Here is a 23,820-nt window from a genome sequence, read left to right as displayed (position 1 = left end):
AAATAGTTCTGAACTTTCCTACTGAATCAGCAAGTGATGAGGGAGGGAGTTCCCCAGAATTTCATATCCCGACTGAAACGCTTACTTAACACCTTTCCACCAGTTTCCATGAGTGTTCCATCATACAAAACTGGGATAAATCCTGTATTGCAATATATGCATCATGTTTCTATTCCACACTTCCAAGGAACAAGATGTCGAAGGCATGTGTACCCTCAAGCTACCTATAGTCAAAGAAACTGTAACGCAATCTCACACTCAAATGTTATACCATTGCTGTCTTATTTCACTTCTCCATTTTAAGCAATAGGAAACAAACATTCAGATTCAATAGTGCTCATGATTAGGTGTCATATATTCCCACCTGCGGTGCACAGATACAATGGCTGGCAAAAATTACAATTTCACAGGGCAAACAACTTAGTTGTATAATTCTAATCAGAAAACGAGTAAATGTCGCAAGATCTGATAATACGATCTTATCTCGCTCAGCTGCTGCTCATTAAGACACTGACAGCCACCTCTCATCCACCCCTACCTTCACTCGAGTCAGATGCGGAGCTATTCTGCTGTATGCATTACACTTTATGTTACAGAAAGCTAATGCAGAGGGTGCATAGAAACAGTTCCAAAAACATCGATGTTTATTTGATACAAAAAATTTATTACCTTAAATCGCAATATATCGCAGAAACACAAAAAAACAAGAACAACACTAGTGCGTGCCGCAAGAGTGTGCCAGTGTCAACGTAAAACTATTTACCAGAGAAACTTTGACGTTTGTGTGAATGGGGTGCATTTTAAAAGACTTTCTGGCGCACTGAGTCAGTTAAATTTCGTGGCCGACCGTGCTGTATAAAAAGAAAGCTGGAGGGTGAGTATTTGGTAACAGCAGAATGGCGCAGTCAGGAGAGTTCAGTGATTCGAATGTTGACTAGTCACTGGATGTCGCCTGAGTATCAAGGACATTTCAACCCTTCTAGAGCTACCCAAGTCGAGTCTTCGCGATGTGAAGTGGCAACGCGAAGGTTCAACCACAGTTAAACCAGGACGAGGTACATGTCATGTGCTGACAGACACGAAACGTTGAGCACTGTGGAGGCTGGTAGTAAAACGTTACATGAAGCTGTTGGAAGGAATCACTTACGAGTTCCAAAGTGGTACCAGCAGCCCAACTAGTACAATTACGATGAGTAGTGAGTTAAAATGATCGTTTGCAATGGTCGACCACCACCTCATATGTCATCCGCTTCTGTATTCACTGCTATAAGTGATGGCAGAGGTTGTGTAAAGATCGATTCCACTGGATAGTGGATGGCTGGATATGAACGATTTGGTGTGGTGTACATTACCTGCCATCAGTGAAGTATGGAGGAGGAGGAGGAGGAGGAGGAGGAGGAGGTGGAGGAGGAGGAAGAGAAGGTGTTGATCATGTTACGGTATGAGAGTGTTTTTCATGATTAGGGTGCGTTTCGCTCATTGCTTTTATGGAAACGTTAAATGTGGAAAGGCATGAAGACATTTATCAGCAATGTGTACTACGTGCACTAAAGAAGCAGTTTCTACATCTACATCTACATACAGTGTGGTCCATTGATAGTGACCGGACCAAATATCTCACGAAATAAGCATCAAACGAAAAAACTACAAACAAATAAGCTCGTCTAGCTTGAAGGGGGAAAAAAATGGCGCTAAGGTTGGCCCGCTAGATGGCGCTGCCATAGGTCAAACGGATATCAACTGCGTTTTTTTAAATAGGAACCCCCATTTTTTATTACATATTCGTTTTGTACGTAAAGAAATATGAATGTTTTAGTTGGCCCACTTTTTTCGCTTTGTGACAGATGGCGCTGTAATAGTCACAAACGTATAAGTACATGATATCACGTAACATTCCGCCAGTGCGGACAGTATTTGCTTCCTGATACATTACCCGTGTTAAAATGGACCGTTTACCAATTGCGAAAAGGTCGATATCGTGTTGACGTATGGCTATTGTGATCAAAATGCCCAACGGGCGTGTGCTATGTATGCTGCTCGGTATCCTGGACGACGTCATCCAAGTGTCCGGACCGTTCGCCGGATAGTTGCGTTATTTAAGGAAACACAAAATGTTCAGCCACATGTGAAACGTCAACCACGACCTGCAACAAATGATGATGCCCAACTAGGTGTTTTAGCTGCTGTCGCGGCTAATCCGCACATCAGTAGCAGACAAATTGCGCGAGAATCGCCAATCTCAAAAACGTCGGTGTTGAGAATGCTACATCGACATCGATTGCACCCGTACCATATTTCTATGCACCAGGAATTGCATGGCGACGAATTTTAACGTCGTGTACAGTTCTGCCACTGGGAACAAGAGAAATTACGGGACGATGTCAGATTTTTTGCACGCGTTCTAATTAGCGACGAAGCGTCATTCACCAACAGCGGTAACGTAAACCGGCATAATATGCACTATTGGGCAACGTAAAATCCACGATGGCTGCGACAAGTGGAACGTCAGCAACCTTGGCGGCATTATGGGAGGAAGGATAATAGGCCCCCATTTTATCGATGGCAATGTTTTACCGAAGTTTTACCGATGTCACTACATGATTTTTCACTTCATGACAGAATGGCGATGTACTTCCAACCAGTTGGATGTCCGGCACATAGCTCGCGTGGGGTTGAAGCGGTATTGAACAGCATATTTCATGACAGGTGGAATGGCCCGCACGTTCACCGATTCTGACGTCCCCGGATTTCTTTCTGTGGGTCAAGTTGAAGGATATTAGCTATCGCGATCCACCGACAGTGCCTGACAACATGCGTCAGCGCACTGTCAATGCATGTGCGAACATGACGGAAGGCGAACTACTCGCTGTTGAGAGGAATGTCGTTACACGTATTGCCAAATGCACTGAGGTTGACGGACATTATTTTCAGCATTTATTGCATTAATGTGGTATTTACAGGTAATCACGCTGTAACAGCATGCACTCTCAGAAATGATAAGATCACAAAGGTACTTGTATAACATTAGAACAACCGAAATAAAATGTCCAAACGTACCTACGTTTCATATTTTAATTTAAAAAACCTACCTGTTACCAACTGTTCGTATAAAATTGTGAGCCACGTGTTTGTGACTATTACAAAGCAAAAAAAGTGGTCCAAGTAAAACACTGATACTTCTTTACGTACTACACGAATATGTAATAAAAATGGGGGTTCCTATTTTTAAAAAACGCAGTTGGTATCCGTTTCACCTATGGCAGCGCCATCTAGCGAACCAACCATAGCGCCATCTGGTTTCCCCCTTCAAGCTAGACAAGTTTCGTTCTGTGTAGTTTTTTTCGTTTGACGCTTATTTCGTGAGATATTTGGCCCGGTCACGATCAATGGACCACCCCGTATACTCCGCTAGCCAACGGTGGTAATGGTGGTAATAATATACGCTCTACATCCTCGGCGAAGATCGGATTTCGAAATTTAGTGAGCAGTCCCTTCTGTTTAGCGCGTCGCCTATCTGCAAGTGTGTCCCTCTTCAAACTTTCTATGAGATTTGTAACGCTCCCGCGATGGCTAAATGTACCAGTCACGAATCTTGCCGCTCTTCTTCGGACCTTCTCAATCTCATGAATCAGACCCAACTGGTAAGGGTCCCATACAGACGAACAGCACTCTAAGACTGGACTAACTAACGAAATGTAAACAATTTCCTTTGTTGAAGGACTGCATCGCTTCAGGATTCTACCAATAAACCGCAATCTAGAGTTCGCCTTGCCCGTTACTTGTGCAACCTGATCATCCCATTTGAGATCATTTCGAATGGTCACACCCAGATACTTGACGGATGTTACCCCTTCCAAAGACTGGGCATTTATTTTGTACTCGTACATTAATGGGGATTTTCGCCTTGTTATACGCAGTAGGTTACACTTACTAATATTGAGAGATAACTGCAACTCATTACACCACGCATTTATTTTCTGCAAATCATCGTTGATTTGTTCACAACTTTCGTGTAATACTACTTTCCTGTAGACTACTGCATCATCGGCAAACATTCTAATGCCGCTGTCAATACCATCAACCAGATTGTTTATGTAAATCGTAAAAATCAGCGGACCTATTATGCTGCCCTGGAGCACACCTGAAGTTACGCTTGCTTCTGCTGAAGTAACCCCGTTCAGGATGACATCCTGCTCCCTCTCTGTTAGAAAACTTTCTATCCAACCGCATATATCATCGGATAGACCGTAAGTGCGCACTTTTTGGAGCAAGCGACAGTGCGGAACTGAGTCGAACGCCTTTCGAAAGTCTATAAACACGGCATCAACCTGGGAGCCGATATCTAGAGTCTGTTGTATATCATAAAAAAAGAGGGCCAGCTGTGTCTCGCATGACCATCACCGTTTGTGTCAGCTTGACAGTGCATCTTACCGTAAAGCATCATCTATGAGACAACGGTCTATGTATAATAACATTCCTGAAATGGACTTTTGGATGAGGTAGAACAACTACTTCGCTACATGCCTCAGCAGTGAACATCACTACCTTATCTGATTCGGCTCTTGAAGAAGTATGGGCTGCCATTCCTCCATAGATATTCACATACATCATTGAAAATCTTCTCAACAGACGTCAATCTATTATAAAGGCAAAGGGTGGACACACCCCATATTAATTTTACAATGTTGCAACTTCTGCTGTAACATGGAAGTGCAGTTTGTTGTTGATTTGCTGTAACATGACAACAATGACAATGTGTCAGGTAATTTCGTTTGTGGATTGTCTGTAACCATGAGAGAAAGAGAATGAAGAAGCACTTGACATTCACGATTGGAATAGTCCGAAGAAATTGACGGGGCGATCAGTTTTCTTGCTATCTTCGAAAGCAGTCAACATCAGATTTGGAGCGACAGTGCTGCTTTATCTGAAAGAGTGCAAAATATATCTGCCGTCTAGATTCTGTACCATCAGTGCTGGGGAACCAGAGTTTCTCAACAGTGGCACAATGTACGTGATTTGCATTCGATTTGGTTGATATGTAAATGCTGTTTCAGACGTGAGGCAGGAAATAGCACACTTGCTTAACATGGAGTGCGTTAAAGATTTTGATCTCATTTTGATTTTATTATGGCAACCACAGTAATCAAAACTAGTCTGTTTAATGGAGTTCTCTCAAATTCTTACTCAGATTGTGACAACGTCCTGTTTACAATAAATGTTGCTGGAAAAAGTGTTGAAGGTGATGATTAAACTTGTATGTTTATACTGTCTGTGATCGCAAATCCACGTTTTCTGTGATTTATTGTGTGAAAATGTAAAGAAAAAATATAGTACAATTTATATCTCTCGTACTTTTCTTTGGTGTTTCTATCATTCCTTCTGTAATATATTACAATGTTATCGCTTCGTTAAAGTAAGCTCTACAGACAGATAAAATGTACTGCTTATAACGATGATGAGACAGATGTGGAAACACTGCATTCATTTTTTTTTTTTTTGTGTTGTTTGCGCTTGTATGAGATGAAATTTAAAGACGGCACAATACAGTATTTATAAAAGCGGAAAATTTTGTAGTGTGTGTGTGTGTGTGTGTGTGTGTGTGTGTGTGTGTGTGTGTGTGTCTTTGTGATGGCGCCAATGTACGCAATTTCAAAGTGAAATTATGTTTGAACTTAACGGGGATAGGACGTCAAATGGGCCAACTTGGAGCAGGAGAGACACCACAGGGCATTTCAATTTCCACTATCTACACTTTCACAAATAAATTCATAAGACTTTGTCAGCATGATCAGGAAGGATTCAGGATTCAGACTCATAGCAGTAGAAGTTCAAAAAAATAACAAAATAATTTTTTGACATGTCAAATTTGATCATTTTTTCCACTTACTATTGGCTGCATTTGTTGCTCTAGGTACACTTTTCTTCATAAGGAAGAGAGATTCTTTGATGAATTTTGCACTGCATATTAAAGATACACTCCTTATTGCAGAACTCCAGAATTTACCAAATATATTAGAAACTTTGGTAAAAATTGAGAAAATTGACTATAAAATTTGAGTTTTTTCTAAACATGAAGTATAAAATGTAACAGCTCATCATTTTTTCATAAATCAAATAAATTCTAGAATTTCATACACCTGTAAGTATGGTTTGTATACTATGCAAAATTCATCGAAGAATCTCTCTTACTTATGAAGTAAAGGGTACCTATAGCAACACATGCAGATATTAGTAAGTGAAAAAAAATGACCAAATTTGATATGTAGAAAAAATTAATTTCGTTGTGTTTTTGAGCTTCTACTGTTATGAGTGTGAATCCTGAATCCTTCCTGGTCATGCTGACTAAGTTTTATAAATCTATTTGTAAAAGTATAGACAGTGGAAATTAAAATGTTCTGTGGTGCCTTTCCTGCTCCAAGTCGGCCCGTTTAACGTCCTACGCCCCTTAACGCCATTAGGTGTTAATAACTTTGAATATAATACCAATTCAAGTGAAGCTTGCGTAACCTTTTCAGAAATACTACATATCTTCGAACTCAGTGTAACATGTAGCAGGCACCTGGACAGCGTAAAAATGGCGCTGAGATTTATTAGGGGTGTTTGGGAAGGGGGGCAGAGAGGAGGTACAAAGCACAACTTGGCTGCTTTCGCCATCATTGGCTTTTTCAATTTCTCACCACAAACACGCTGCATTTCTTATTTTCCCACAGGCGCCATTTACATTTTCAAATTCTTCATCACAACTTTCTTGCACTGTGGCCATCTTGCATTTCCTAATTTCCCGCTACCATCATCGTGGATTTTTCACCGACTGCAGCGCCGACAAGCTGCAATAGTTTGAAGTGTGCGCCAAAGAGTACCTTGATGTATGACAATATGACTTCTTGTCAGGTCAGTACACGGTTATAAATACAAACAGTGGGAAATGCAGGAGTTGGTCTACCAACGAAGAAGAAAATTAGAATATAGTTAAGCTACTATGAACAGCATAGTCAACGCATTATCAAGGCCAAGTAGAAACCAACCCAGACACATAACAGTAGTACAAGCTTATAATGCCAACTAGCTCTGCAAACGAAAGACAGAAAGAATGCATGATGAGATATTTAGGTACGAGTAGTCCACAGAGAGAAAAAATTAATTGCGATGAGTGCCTGAAATTCAGCTGCAAAACGAATATAAGGGAAAATAGTAGGAGAACATGGACTGGGAGAAAGGAATGAAAGAGGACACCGCCCAATAGCATGTTGCACTGACCGTAATTTAATCTCCGCAAATGCATTATTCAAGAATCATGATAGAAGATTGTATACTAAAAAAAATCTGAAGACAGTTGAAGCTTTCAGAGTGATTATGTAATGATAAGACAGAGATTTCGAAACCAGATTTTAAAATTTTAAGATACTTCCAGGGCCAGATGTGGATTTTAATCATTACATATTGGATCTGAACTGCAGATTAAAATTGAAGAAAGTGCATAAAGGTAGGAAATCAAGGAGTTAGGACCTGGATAAATTGGAGGAACCGGAAGCTGTTGAGAGTTTCAGAGAGAGCATTAGATAATGTTGGACTGAAGATGGGGAAAGTACTGCAATAGAAGATGAATGGGTAGCTTTGAGTTACAGAACATGAAAAGCGACAGAGGATCACACAGGCATCTGAGTAGAAACACTCGGATAACACAGGAGTTATTGATTTTAATTGATGAATGGAGAAAATATGAAAATGCAACAAATGAAGCAGGTGAAAGGGAATAAGGGGGTCAAAAAATAGACTGGCAGAAAGTATAAAATGGCTAAGCGTGAATGTCTAGAGGTTAATTGCAAGGCTAGAAATACGCATAACAAGTGGAAAGATAAGTGCCGCCTTTAGGGAAATTAAGAGAGACATGTGGAGAAAAGCAGACGTCTGAAATCAAGAGCTCAAATGGCAAGGCAGTACTAAGCAAAGAAGGGAAACCTGGAACATGAAAAGCATATATAGAAAGCCTGTATAAGTGAAACAAACTCGACAATAATATTATACGAAGAGAAGACATTGGAGATGTGATACTGTGAGAAGAATTTGACAGAGCACCGAAACAAGGGCTTTGTAGCGAACGGCATTCCCTCGAATTACGAAATTATTCTACCTCGTGTGTAAGATATTTGAGACAGGTGAAATACTCTCACAGTTCAGAGAGAATGTAATTACCCCAATTCAAAAACAAAGTCAGGTGCTGACAGTCCAAAATACTATCGAAGCATCAGTTCCAAAATATCGACACGAATTATTTAGAAAAAAAGGGAAAAAGTGCTAGAGGACAAGCTCAGGAAAGATCAGTTTGGGTTCCAGAGAGATGTGGGAACGATAATCCTTAAATACAGAAGGTGCAGAGATAATTCCATTCGTAGTACAAGAAAAGAGTAATAAGTAATGTCGAAGATATTAGAAAGGCTAGCGGGTAGCTATGAAGTAGAGGATGGGAATAACCATTAATGCAGCGAGCACAAAATTATGCCCAAAAAGTAGACGACATTGAAGATCTTTTGAAAGAATTACAGTATAACAAATAATCATTTACCGAGTCACAAAAGTGTGCAACAGGGGAAAACTAACAGACCGTTGCAATATCCAATAAATCGTTATACTGACAATAGAGTAATTCACACAAATGCAGTTAGGATTGATAACTGACGATAAAATTAAATATCGTTCTCAACTTACACGGATTTTGATTTAAAATAAATAATGTTTATTAATTGTTTTTATTGTTCAACTAACCCAACATACCTCAATGTTTTGTGAACCTACTGTTCAGAGCAGCCCACTGCACTATTAACTAGTTCTCGCAAACTAAGAAAAGTCTGACACTGGCTAATTGATAAAAAATTATCAAAAGTCCAGAAAGCTCACACTAACTCATAAGGATATTTATAAGTTCAGGAAATATTCCCCGTAAAATTTCTGATTTTTCAGTGCTGAGGTGCGTGAATATACAAATCCCCAAAATATTGCTTATAAAAATTCCATACACTTTGAAGGTTGCAGTTCATTTGTTGAGATATGCAATATGCATGTCCGCTCTCTTCCAGGACTCCAAATCAACTGCTGCTATGTGAGATGCCCACTGGCTATTTATGCATTTGGTCTCTCATTGCACAAGTTGCCATACATTTATTTCTCATGCATTTCTTAAACATTTAACTTTTATTTAACTTACATATATTACACATCTTTATATACCGAAATTTCCTCAGTTTTCTAATGCTGTCTTCAGCTTTTTGTTGACATTCTGCTAATTATGATAGTTATTCCATGATACTTTTCTGTAGAAAAATTGCAAACATATTGAAATAGATACACTTATGGGTAGATACCTTAGTCTAGTTTACCATACCGCTGATACTTTAATTAATTTTCTGTTTATTTCATGTGAAAACAACATTTCTATGCCTTGGAATTCACAATCTGGCTTACAGTTCAATGTATGTAATACATACAAAAATGCAATTAGTACGTTCTGATAAAGTTCCGGAAACACCATCCATGAGGAAGTAGTGTTTTTAAAAATCGTCCAAGGCGTTAAACATTTATCAATTTTAACGCTAAATTAATTTTAGAATTTTTGATAATAGCATAAGAACTACTGGTCCGGTCGAGCCCGCATTTAAACGTTCATACCTGCCTTATTTTTACTTTTATTTGATGTGCTTTGTTATTTTCTAGCTGTATCAGTTCAGATGTTATTGACTGTTCAGTGAGCATCGCAGTCCTATGTACGGGGTCCAAGGCGTCTTTTCACTGGTCCGCGCGGCCCCCCCGTCAGAGGTTAGAGTCCACGGTCGGGAATGGGTGTGTGTGTGTCGTCCTTGGCGTAAGTTAGTTTAAGTTAGATTAAGTAGTGTGTAAGCTTAGGGACCGATGACCTCAGCAGTTTGGTCCCATAAGACCTTGCCACAAATTTCCAAAAATTTCCCTTATGTCCTCCATAAAGATTGCCCCACCAGGACCTCTCAAAAGGGTGAGCGCGGCGGGATATTTCAGACGCCGTGTCAAATCACCATTGCACGTGATACACTCCTGCACTCGTGGTATGTCTCATTCTACCGCTTCCGACAATCGACGAGTGTGAAATCTGTCATCCGCTGAGTTAAGTGACTCAAACCTCGCAGCCACTTCCTGGCTAACGCTGTGGCCCTGGCGTAGATCTCTGAGTTCAGTCCGCTGTGGAAACCACGACCCCACAGCTGTCAAATACAGTCTAAGACAAGAAAAAAACGAAAGATGAAACAGGAAATATCCAAATAGGACGGAAATCGGTAGCTGTGATGTACATGTATATGCCAACAATTGACTAGAATTTCAGAAAAATTCGATGATTTACAAATTGAGCAAGTCAATAATGGATTGGTCCACCTCTGGTCCTTATGCAAGCAGGTACTCGGTTTGGCGTTGATTAACGGTGTTGCTGGATGTCCTCCAGAGGGATGATGATGATGATGATGACGATAATGATGATGAGGTCTCATACTCCAAGGAGCGTAGGGAGACCCACACCGCTGACTAGGCAAGGTCCTAGCGGAGGTGGTTTGCCATTGCCTTCCTCCGACCGTAATGGGGATGAATGATGATGATGTAGACAACACAACACCCAGACATCTCGAGGCAGAGAAAATCCCTGACCCCGCCGGGATTCGAACCCAGGACCCCATGCGCGGGAAGCGAGAACGGTACCGCAAGGCGACGGGCTGCGGTCCAGAGGGATACCATGCCCAATTCTATCCAATTGGCGCGTTAGATTGTCAAAAACGTGAGCTGCTTCGAGACCCGTAACATTCCAAACGTTCTCAGTTGGGGAGAGATCCGACCTTGCTGGCCAAGGTAAGATTTAGCAAGCACGAAGGCAAGGAGTAGAAATCTCGCCGTATGCGGACTTGCATGAAGGGCAACAAAACAGGGTGTAGAATATCGTCGAAGTACCGCTGTGCTGTAATGGTACCTAAAGGTACCACGAATGGCCACCACAGGGGTCCTGCTATGAAATGAAGTAGCACCCCCGCCCATCACTCTTGTCTGTCAGGCCGCATGGCGGACGACAGCCGCATTGGTCTCCCACTGCTGTCTAGGGCGTCTCCAGACACTTCTGCGCTGACCATCGGGGATCAGTTCGAAGTGTGGACTCGTCACTCAAGACATTTATACTCCAGTCAATGACATTCTAGGCCGAAGACGTGTTTGGAGATGCCTCTGGCAGTGGTTAGCTACGAGGGTGAGTCAAATGAAAACCTCAAATTTGTAATAACAAATCGAAATATCTCGGCGTTGTCCGGTAAGTTGGTAAGCGTGCTACAAACAGCGTACAGAATGGCCTGTAGGTGGCAGCATAGTGCAGGTGCACACATACCGTCGCAGTATGCAAGATCCCCTCGCTTCTAAACTGATACTGTTATTACTCAGCTGAGCCGCGAGTCCGTAGAGGGTTGTATATGTGACGTACAGTATAACTGGTCAGCTTTCCACCCGGAATTTGAGAGTGTAACTCGGACCTTCCTTAATCCGCCTTGGTGGGTCGTGTCGTCGGATTTCCTCCTACCTGTGCGCAGTGCAGCTCTCGTAAATGTCGTCCCGTGCAGATTCTTCATTGACGCACTGGATGTCTCTGTAGGTAGAAGCTAATTATCTGAAATTGCTGACGATCAATTATGGCGTAACTATTTACTCTAAATTAGCATTCAGAATGCCGTAATATCACTTTTATTCCTATTAGATCAATAATGAAACACCCATGTCACAAACTACTCGTAACCGATAGTATGGCTACACATCGAACAAGACAGAAAGAGCTCTTAACGACGACTGCCGACTTTGGCGCGCAGTCTGTTACTAGTTTCGTCACAGTTCGTGGACTTCCGATCAAGTTCGTACTTATGCATTTGTTAATGAACGGGTGTGAATTTTGAGGCAAAATTATGATAAATAGTTTTAAACATCCAGAGGCTCCTCCTAATATTCATGTTGTCATAAATTACTTTAATTATTAAATATAAATAAACAAAATCGGTGACTTTGGCGACAAGATGGCGGTACTTCCCGTCATGTATATTTCCCAGGCTGACGCTTGTTGCTACGGTCCAGCGCCGAGCCCCACCCCACTACGCGCGACATATGGTCGCTTCGTCACCTAGCCAGTCAGCGTGGGAAATGCTCTCCGACTCATGGCCGGCTACGGACTACACCACTTCCAAACTATCGTGAATACATCAATAAGAGACAATAATTTATTAAAACTGGTAAAAATGTCTTCCTCATTTAAGAGGCACCTTACAAGTATCAGTATAAAGATGGCCGCCCCAATTGCGACTTGCACCAGGGAAGAACAGCGTTCTGTTATTCCGCTTTTGCGTAGTGAAGGTGTGAAACCTATTGAAATTCATCGACGAATGAAGGTTCAGTACGGTGATGCATGTTTGTCACAGCAGCAAGTCTACGAATGGAGCAGGAAGTTCGCAAATGGTGTGACTTCAGCGGAAGATGCTCTTGGTCCAGATCAGGGACAACGAGTTGTGACTCCAGAGAACATTGCAGCAGTTGAAGCCATAGTGAAGGAAAACCGCCGAGTGACACTGAATGACATTGCAGCATGTTTACAGATCACTCATGGGTGAGCACGCCACATTGTGCATGATGTGCTGCAGTTTCTCAAAGTGTCTGCAAGATGGGTGCCACGGCAGCTGATTCCTGAAATGAGAGAACGACGTGTTGATGCTTGTGAAGAACTTCTTCGGCACTCTGAACGAGAAGGTGATGGCTTCCTTGCAAGAATCGTTACTGGGGACGAAACCTGGGTTCACTTCCACCAACCGGAAACGAAGAGAGCGAACAAGGAATGGCGAAAATCCTCATCACCAAAACCAAAGAAGTTTCGAACAGAATCAGCAGCAGGGAAGGTTATGCTGACTCTCTTTTGGGACGAAAAAGGCGTCATTTTGGAGCATTACACGCCTAGAGGGACCACTGTCACCAGTGCATCATACACACATCTCTTAAAAGGTAATCTGCGGCCTGCAATCAAATCAAAGCGACGTGGGTTGCTGTCAGCAGGTGTCCTTTTGCAACATGACAATGCAGTGCCCCACAGTGCCCGTACAACAGTTGGAACAATCACAGACCTGCATTTTGATTATCTTTCTCATCCACCATAAGACGTGCAGATTGGACACAATTAGGCACGATATTCCTCGGGAGAACGTCCAACAAGTCTGTCAGTCCCTGCCAAGCCCTATAAATGCTTGCATAATGGCGAGAAATGAACCAACGCGTTATTGACTTGCTCAACTTGTGAAGCTCTTTCTCCTGAATAAATCATCCAATTCCTATGAAATTGTAATCGTTTGTTTGTCTGTATACGTACATCACTTCTAACGATTTCCATCCTATTCAAGTAATTCCTTTGTGGTGCATCTTTTATTTGTCTTAGAGGTACATCGAGCGCTCAGCCTTCATCTCTTTTTAAAAGTTCCGCCGTTTAGCATCATCTTGCTGTTGCATCACGACAACCTCCACTTGCTGCTCCATGCACACACTAAAAACATTATGATGCAAGCAGCATCAAACGTTGTATCAACTGCAGCAACTCATATCGCACAAAAACATTCTCACATCTAATCATCTCTTGGAGATAACTGTCCAGTTCTATTAGGAAAATATTTTTATGACAACCACGCAAAGAAAACAATGTTTTCTCGGGTTTCTAGATAACGCTTTATAATTATTTCAGAATGCCGTCATGTTTTTGGACAAAGATAATGCTTTATCTTGTGAAACCTACAACACTCTAACGCCTACAAACAGAGGAAATAATTAACGACGAATTCTTTGGATTTATTTGCTCAAATGCCCTAACCAGATTCACAATTGATAAACAAATATCTGTCAAAATTGTTTTGATTACATGATACAAAAATGCATTGAAATACCTTGATGATTACTTTGATTTATCGGAAAATAATAATTTGGCAGTAATGCGAATATTTGCTTTGGAAAATACATTTATATACGAGGATGTGACTGTGTATTGCGATAAATTATCACTCATCAAACTCAGATATTGACGAACTTTATAATGAGTTCTGCAGTATTAAGGAAATTGTAAATAAAACTACAGAGGGGCCTAAAGAAGCACCAGTATCAAATGAAAAAAATCTCCCTATGAAACTTAGCATGAACTATTTCAGAATTCTAGCATACCGAACTGATTAAAGATTTTCCAGTTTATTGTGTCAGTTCCATGTTCTAACGCCATTGCTGAGAGGGAATTTTTGCTTTTTGGAAACGCTTGAACTGATTCAAGAAATAGACTGAGTGTTGAACGCCTTAAGGCGGAACTGCAAGTAAAAATTTACTTCCTGTAGAATTACAAAGGTTTTTCAATTACGTTTTGAAGAATAAAAAATTGCTCAAATGTGCCAAGTCCCAAGACAAGAACTCCTTTAAAAAAATCTTATTGACTGAGCAAAATGCCTTATTTAGCGATTTGTGTTAAAATTTTTTGTGATGATTACTTTGTAATAGAGAAGAGTTTATTTTGTTAATTTTGTTTCAGATTTTAAATACTTCTGGTCAAAAATGATTACAGTTCTTTTTCTCTCGTTTCTGTACATTTCGAGGCAGGTCCCATTTTTTTCTCAAGTCCCGCGCATACATTTGTGGTTTCCCACATATCCGTGACAACAGTTGGCAACCCTTGGCATTGGGGGTCGAGTTTAATAACATTGGAAATCCCTTTTCGAGACGAAGAATTTTTATTACAACCTTTTTTCATCCGGGCTGTAGTGTCCCATATATCTCCAGAAACTATTTTCCACCCCGTATTGGCGTATGTACATTCAGAGGCATATGTGGATACTGTTTGCGAAACTAATTGTGAATGGAGTTAGTAGCACAGAAGTGATAAATTAATAAATTTAAACTTAATGCATAGTGAGAATATTTTTACGCTTCTCATTGTTTACGATGTCCTGTCTGCCAAACTACGATAGAATCTAACCTCCCCCCACCCACAGCGATATTTGCATGACAGTATGGGATATGTGCGCCAAGTTTGGCACACATACACAAATCCATTTTTATAATACCATGTATGGATTTGAGTGTCTGTACAAATAAAGCCAAACAATAAACAGAAACATAGTAAACCAATGCCTCGAGCATCGAGTTTTTCTGTGTGAATGCACATTAACAATCTATGTAACATAATAAAATAAATTCAGTTTTACGTGACCATCATGACACAATCAGCCCTTAAACTACTTCCGTTCTTTTTAATTTGTATCTAATCAAACATGCTATATTTTATCGATGCACTTTTATTATATCTTTTGAAATACAAGAACAGTTTCGCAATACCTTTCGCTGTTTTCTTTCGTACCTTTCGAGGTTGTTACACGTTGTAGCTGTTTTTCAAGATATTCTTTCGCTCTGACGACAGTAAAATCACACATGCAACAAGTAAAAACGCCCTACTATCCAAAACATCTGCAGCAGCAATGTAGGAGTCGAGAAAACCATTTTGAAGCACACTACTGGTTTTGGGGGGGGGGGGGGGAGGAAATTAATTCTCCGCTGTTAATGGTTTAAGGCGGGGTACATTGTTACCACTGAAGCCGAACCAAAATGGTGTCGTCAATTAATTATTCCACTCAGCCGCCTCCCGAGCATTAAATTGTGTACCAGTTCTATCGATGTACCTACAATGTACACTGAATACGAGCTAGCTGATGGGTGTAAGAGTCAATCTTTTCGTGGTTAGTTCCTTTTCACCCTAGAGATAGACAGTTATAAGTACTCCCCGAGCAAGGATCCACATAAATGTGACGATTAAATAAGTACCAAACACAACAAGAGTTACTTACTCGCCGACAACGTCAACTGGCGCCACTAGTTCTTGGATGGTCACGGAGGTCGAATTCTCAGACGGCAAGGTGACGAGCTTAAGATATTCTCTAGGCTTTGTCGTGCCGACCTGAAACATCAAGACATATATGGAGAATTCTTAGTAAAAATCGAAAATTGTGTATGCCTACTGACATATGGGTGCTGCGACAGTGAAGCACTGGAATTACAGGTAACCGCATGAAATTTAAATGTGCATTATTCGCGTTCAATACTGTGTCGGTTACTGCTATCAAAATTATTACGAACGCAGAAGTTATTAACTGCCTCGCAGGTGCTTAGACCGAATACCCAAAACTTGCTACTAACCTCCAGACAATCAACTCACCTCTGTGCACCCAAACTTATAATCCAGTGTTTTGAAAGGGCGATAAACTGACAGTGACTTGATCCACAAGATTTTGGGGCTGCAGCCGCAGAAATCCCATTTCTCTAAATAACGTTTACGCCGTATAACTTACGCCCAGCAACTGTCCATGTTGTCTCATGTAAAGGAGGTTGTTAGCACCTATATGCAAAGTCAGTTTAAGAAAAACATAACCCAATTGCCAGTAACATTAATTTGGTCACTCAACGACATATGTGTGCTTTGGAGCTCGTACGTTAATCACACTTTTGGTTTTTCTACAAACTCATAAGTATCAATTTCCTTACGACTGCTATAACTGCCTCCTGGTCACTCAAAGAAATGAGTCCAGAGATGGCAAAGGACTTGGAAGAGCAGTTAAATGGCTAGTGTTTTGAAAAGAGGTTATAAGATTCAAATCAACAAAAGTAATAAGAGGGGTAATAGAATATACTCGAATTACATCAGGCAATGCTGAAGGAATTATGTTAGAAAATGAAACACTAGAAGTAGTGGATGAGTGTTGCTATTTGGGCAACAAAATAACTGATGGTGGCTGAAGCAGACAACAACGAATATAAATTTAAAAGTTAGAAAGTCTGAAAGTATTTGGAGTATAGCGTTGTACAGAAGTGAAACAGTTGCGATAAGAAGAGAATAGAGGCTTCTGAAATGTGGCGCTACAGAGGAATGCTGAAGATTAGATGGGTAAAAACTAATTAAGAGGTACTGAACCGAACTGGAAGAAAAGATATTTATGGCAGTGCCTGACTAAAGGAAGGAGTCAGTTGAAAGGACACATCCTGATGGATGGAGGAATCGTCAGTAGGCTAACACAGGAAAGCGTCGAGGATAAGAACTGTAGAAGAGGCAACCAAGGCTTTAATGTAGTAGCCAGGTTCAAATGGATGCACCTTGCAGTACTGAAGCGTGCAGAGATGCATTAAACCAGTCTTTGGGCGAGAATGATAGATCGGTCGAGTTCTACTTTACGTGGTTCTTTGAGAACGATTGTTGCTCGTCAAGTTCAAGACAATTTAGGGGCGGCATTGCGAAGACAGTGTCAACCACCACCTACGTGCGTCCTCCTGTAGGACAGAAGACTTCTTTGCATATGTCTTTGAGCATCAAATGGCATCAACAGCAAAAGGGGAAAAAAATAGACATAGGAAGAATTGTGAAGTGTGAAGACTTCCTTCTCCTATACAGGGTGTTTCGGAAGTAATGGTCAATAATTCACACATGGAGAGTACAAGCCAAAAGTAGCTAAAACGCTTCAATAAACATTGGTCCACAAATCAACCGTTGTCGCGATACAACACATTTTCTGTTGCAGTCAGTCAGTGTCATGAAAAACTGGCATCCATAAATGTTAAAGTAGGTGTTCGAAATGTGTCTGAATGTAACATTGAACTCGTCTCTGAAATAAGTTGCGAATCCTCTCAGGCAGTCCTGGGGAATTCTATAAATGCTGGAAGTCTGCTTCAATTCGCAACCGTAATCTCCTCAAGAGACTTGACCTCGGTAACGTAGACCAGGTTTTTGACTCCACACACAGAAATCTATGGGATTTAATTCCGGAGACCTTGGCGGCCATGGCATAGGCCCTCTTCTACCTATCGAGTGTTGACCATACGTCCGAACTAGAAGGCGGCGCACTCGTAAATGAAAATGTGCTGTAACGTCATCATGCATGTACCACATGTTCAGGCGTTGGTTCAGTGGAATTGCATCAGGAAGTGCAGTCTGCAGAAACCACATGTACTGCTGTCCGGTTAGTCTCTGTGGTAGGAAGTGTGATCGAATTATGCCGTCTCCGAGCAGTCCAGCCCGGATGTTAAAAGAAGATCGCAGCTAATGGCGTGATGTGTGTGTTGCATTACGATTGACATCGACCGAAATGTGACAGTTACGGTAGATAAAAATACCGTTACGGGTAAATCCAGCCTCATACGTGAACAGAATACTGTTTACAAACAGGGGATTCAGGGTACACTGCTGTTGCACCCATTGACAGAAATTCTCTCTAGAAGGTTGAAACACGTATGTATCGCAGCAGCGATGGCGAGGCATTGTAGCATCTGTGACCAGAGAGTATGCGCTTGACCGCGCGAGTGTTGCGAGCGGTTCTCAGTCAGTAGTGGTCTTTGCGAGTTAGTTGTCGCTATGCAGAGTAGCAGTCAGTCAGTCGTTGCGAGTCTGTAGCTCTGTCTAGTTGAGAGCAGTACTCAGTCTGTAGTCGTCATGCAGAGCGGTCGGTCAGTAGTAGCAGCCCCGTGCGGTTGTGTGATGTAGGCGGTCGGCAACAATGGTCAAGATGAGGAATAAGGTATACTGTTAATTAACATAATCATTAGATAATGAAAAATTTTATTTATTGTAATTATTCTCCAACAAGTCTCCCAATAATAATTTTTTTATTTCAAAAGCATTTTCTCAAAAATTTAATTTTTTATTGAACTCAAGACTTCGTTGCACTTCCCATTTCATTCCACTTCTTTTGAAGAAAAATTCCACTAAAATCACAAAAAAAGAGAATATTATTATTTGCAATGCAGTTCCTCCAAGCGGTGCGCAACAACAAGAGCAGATATGTGACATCCATTTATTCTGAGGTAAGACTTTAATTCTGATTGTTTTACACAGGGCCAAAGACCGATATTTCGGTTTAATTGAATTTTCTTGTCACTGAATGGACTTTAATTTTTTGAAGGATTTATAATTGAGTCAGATTGCGAATTTCACATTTGTTGCCATTGTCAGTACATTTGATTGTGGGCAGGTTACGCATAGAGCCATGTCCATCAGCATTTCTAATTAGTATCGTCATTTTCTTTTAAAATTTTTGTGGGGAGGTTACACTTGGCTCCCATTTCTATTAAGTATTGCTGTATTATCTTTTAAAAAAATTGCGGTGGGGAGGTTACACTTGGCGACACCCAGTCCAGGATCGTATTTCGTTGAGAGTCTTTTGAGCGACAGTCAGATATCTGCTCTTATTTGCTTAGATAATTAGGATTTGGCGCAACGCTTTTAATAATATTGTGACTTTCTTTCTACAGGTCAACGGCAATTTGCTGCTTTGTTGTATTTGTGTGTTGCTTTTGCATTGTGCTTATTTGTTTTGTGAAAAATTTTGACTATTGTAAAAATGCCGCGAAAGACTGTGAATAGTGTATCGCGAAGTATTGTGAATGAAATTACCGACTTAAACAACGTGACCGATAGTAATTGTGATACGCAACGTAATGATGACAATCCTGCGTTCACTAACAATCAGTGCATTCCAACCACTAATGATGACTTTCACCTTAATGATGAACAAACGAACTCAATTGTCTCGTCTGTTAACTTGACGACAATTGATGACGCAGAATGCTCTATTGTAATGAGCGCTGCAGAGCTTAACACACCCGATTTGGAGAATTCAAGTAACATACAAACAAATTTTTCGAATGAAAATGGTCAGTGTAGTGAAAGTACGACGGATTTATTTAATTCCGAAATAACGTCTGACAATGTACATCCGACTGACAAACCTTTTTGTAAATCTCAGAATAACCAAATGGTTACAGTAAGCGAGAGAGTTCCAGATCCACCACTAAACAGCACAGAGAGTATAAACGCTAACTTTGGCTTTGAACAAATTATGGTAAGATTGCTACAACAACAGAGTGAAAATTTCAAACAGTTTAATGAAAGATTTAATAAAATCGATGAAAATTTCAAACAACAGAACGAAAAACTTGACAATAATGATGAAAATTTCAAACAACTTAGGGAACAGAACAGGCAGCTTAGTGAACAAATTAGAGACGTTGCCGCGCAGTGCCATGACACTAAGGAACAGTTGCGCGTGGAAATTGAGGCGTGTTCACAAAAAAACAGCGAAGAAATTAAATCTGTTGCGCAAGAATTAAGAGAAATGCAAACAGTCGCAACAGAAACACTCAGAGACGAAATTAGCGGAGTCGCTAAACAATGCTCTGAAAAAGCTACACAATTACGGGACGAGTTCAAAGCTATGACGGTAGAACTTTCGCGCACAGTGGACGCGAAGATAGACGCGAAATTCGAACAGCAGAACACTCAGATTAACGAGCGCTTTAATCAGCACATACAGAACAGTGATACGCGTTTCCGCAGATTTATTCAAGATCAAAACAAAGTAAAACGACAAGTCATGGAAACAATCACTGCACAAAGACAAGAGGACAAACGTAAAATGTTTGCGAAAGCGAAGACGTATGTAGATAATAATATTACTACAGTGTCCGGCAAAATTAATACCTTAGAACAGTTGAACGCGGAATTAAGGGATGAAATTTCTGATCTTAAATCAAAAACAGATACACACACAGTAAATATTCAAACAGTGACAGATAGATTCGAACAACTAGATCTAACACAGGATTGCGATGTCATCAAAGCTGATGTTAAAAAACTGAGCGAAACTACGCGCAAGTTGCAAAAACAGATTAATGCGTCTGATTCTAAAACCGATGATCAGGTTAAAATACTGACTGAAAAATGTGATGAATTGGCCAGTCGTATTGATGTTATAGAAAATACTAATGACAATAAATCAGACGATACTGCACCGGTTTCTTTTATCCAAACACCTGAATTTCAAAATTTACAGCTGACAATTAATGAAATCGATTCATCTAACAACACGTTACGTCGGAAGTTATCAAATTTACAACAAGAAGTAACAGAGATGAAAAACATGTCAGTTAATAACATACCACAACAGACGCCACTTTATGAACATTTGTCAGACTCACGCAGCGTGTATAATGTGAGCAATTTACAGCAACTACGCGACTTAAAATCCGAAAAGCCACGCGAATTAAAATCTGAAAAGCTACGCAACTTGAAAACCGAAATGACAGAGACGAACAGATTCACACACAAACCCGAACGTGTTCTCAAATTCAGTGACGAGAACGTTGATAATAAGCAGTTTGCATTTGTAAGAAAATGTAAGGAATTTAATAATGGCAGAACACAGATACACGATTTGCACTGTATACGACAATTTATTTTTGTACTTTCACCGCTATTATCTGTAATGGAGAAACTAGCTTTGAACCTGAAGCGACAATTTGCTATTGTATTTTCATCAGCATTACGTATTATGCAGAAACTGGAATTAGCAAGAATACAGCGATTTACTTTTGGAATTTTACCGCTATTGCTTGCAACGCAAAAGCTAAAAATTATTTGCAGTGCGTAAAAGACCTCAGGGGATTCATTACGCTTTAATGAATATGTGCCGTAGCGAGCATAGGGCCCCGAGCTGTAGTAGTGCTGTTTCATCTTTAGTTTTCTGCACTGCTGCCTTTTCTTCTACTATCCTTTATATCTATCCAAACTGCTCTTTAACTATTGCTCTACCTAGTATTAAGAAACGTATGTAATGAAAACCGGATACGACAAATCTTTTACCGAATGTGACAATTTTCATTAGGCACTCCAGAATCACGAGAACTTAAATAACAGATAAAAATCGTAATCATCAGTATGTGTAAAATTAACAGCAAACGCATTTTTTTTTGTAACAATAGACGTTTTTCACCGCAACAGCATGAAAGTCAACCGCTTAGCATACCTAACCAACAATGCAGTCTACAAGGTCAACCAAACTTTAATGTTTCGCCGCGTGCACGTATAGTCCTAGCTCCAACAAATAGTAACGCATGGCAGCAAAGAAATAACTACGTACAGATAACACACTATTTCAACTAGTATCGCAATGCGCCGTATAGAAATTACTATCATGACAGACGTAAAAAAATGATGAGCACAATTTTCAGCGTACATTTAATAACAGTCGATATTATGAGCAGCAAGAACATTAGCAACAACATATTATCACGAATAAAACAGACAATAGGTGTCATCGATAGCGTAATACGTCAGTAAGAAATAACAGAGCAGTTCAAATAGTCGAAATGCCACAGCATCCTCCCGTAAATAATAGTACGTACGACAGAATTTCACCAGACACAGTACAGGTTTTATATTACAGTAACGCAAACATTACTTTTGACACGCAGAATTTTGCTCACGAGAATGTTATTTGAAGCATGCTTTGTTGAATGCTCCACTATTATCGCACCCAGATCTTACTAGAAATTTTTCCATTGCCACCGACAGTTCCAACACCGCTTTAGGTGTACATATTTTTCAGGAAATTGAAGAAGATGGTTCTACAGTAATTAAAAACATCGCATTTGCAAGTCGCATTTTGTCACCTGCTGAACGAAATTATTCCGTCACAGAACTGGAAACATTATGTGTTGTATGGGCTTTCACGAGATTTAGGCATTTTCTTTACGGCAGACATACCACCGTCTACACAGACCATAGAGCGATACAATTTTTACTTTCAGCTAAATTCACTCACGACAGGTTAAGCAGATGGAAACTATATTTACAGGAATTTAATTTTACAATAGTTCACATTCCCGGTACGCAAAATGTTATAGCAGACGCACTATCGCGTTCTCTCAGTAACAATCAGCAAGACGTAGCAACCAACTTCTGCAAAGCAAATTTCAGTGTCATGTGCATTCAGCAGGTTGCATTTGAAAATTTTATTTCATCGTCATTACAGGACATAGCACAAGAACAAAATAAGGACAATGTGTGGAAAGAAATTAAACACCTTTGGCAAGATAGGAAAAATGTTACGATTAGGAACCACTACACTGTACGCAATGACATTCTGTTTCGCCGCTCTCATCCTGACAGCAACATTTGGTTATTATGCATTCCTGACGAACTGGTTAACAAACTAATTTGGTACACTCATTTAAGTTACGCACATTACGGAGCACGAAAATGTTTTCTTATACTGAGACAGAACTGTTATTTTACCAACATGGAAAAACGTATACGACGAGTTTTAGCGTCTTGTAAAATTTGCCAGAAAGCTAAATCAGACACCACTTCACATATTCCTCCTTTATATCCCATTATACCTGTGAAATTAAGACACATGGCCGCAGTAGATATTTTTGGTCCGATTCCGAGAACTAACAGAGGTTTTTGCTACATTTTTGTCGCTGTTGAGCTCACTTCAAAATTTGTTACTTTCACTCCGTTACGCAAGCTACTGCTAAAACTGTTTCGAAAGCATTTGTAAAACATTTTCTATTTCATGTAGGGCATGTAATGAAAGTAATTTCTGATAATGGATCTCAATTTCGTAGTAGTGTATGGACACGCATGTTACGAGCTAGAAACATTTCTCCGATCTATATATCCAAGTACCACGCTTCTTCGAACCCTTGTGAAAGATTAATGAAGGAAATTGGTAAGCTGTGCAGAATATACTGCCACAAAAGACATTGATTGGGATACACACATACTCTCATTCCAAGATGTAATTAATTCCATTCCAAATGAATCCACTATGCTATCTCCGACTGTTATACTGAAAAACGTTGAACCACCGAACAAAATTAAAGAATTAATAGAATTCCCCAAAAATCGTCGCCTACGACACCACGAAATAATTGACATTGCGCTGA

At 40.3% G+C, this 23,820-nt stretch overlaps 1 protein-coding gene across 1 annotated transcript in view; it reads right to left on the bottom strand.

Annotated features, from left to right (window-relative positions):
- Positions 1-23,820, bottom strand: part of LOC124616585 (venom dipeptidyl peptidase 4-like) — a 256,248-nt gene that overhangs the window by 121,212 nt on the left and 111,216 nt on the right. The window contains exon 8 of the mRNA XM_047144906.1: positions 15,894-16,003. Within this exon, the coding sequence (XP_047000862.1) occupies positions 15,894-16,003 (110 nt within the window). The remainder of the gene's footprint in view (positions 1-15,893; positions 16,004-23,820) is intronic.

The sequence above is a fragment of the Schistocerca americana genome, chromosome 5, assembly GCF_021461395.2.
Source record: "Schistocerca americana isolate TAMUIC-IGC-003095 chromosome 5, iqSchAmer2.1, whole genome shotgun sequence".
Classification (NCBI taxonomy): Eukaryota; Metazoa; Arthropoda; class Insecta; order Orthoptera; family Acrididae; genus Schistocerca; species Schistocerca americana.
Note: the sequence above shows the minus strand (reverse complement) of the source record. Positions and strands in the feature narration are given on the sequence as shown.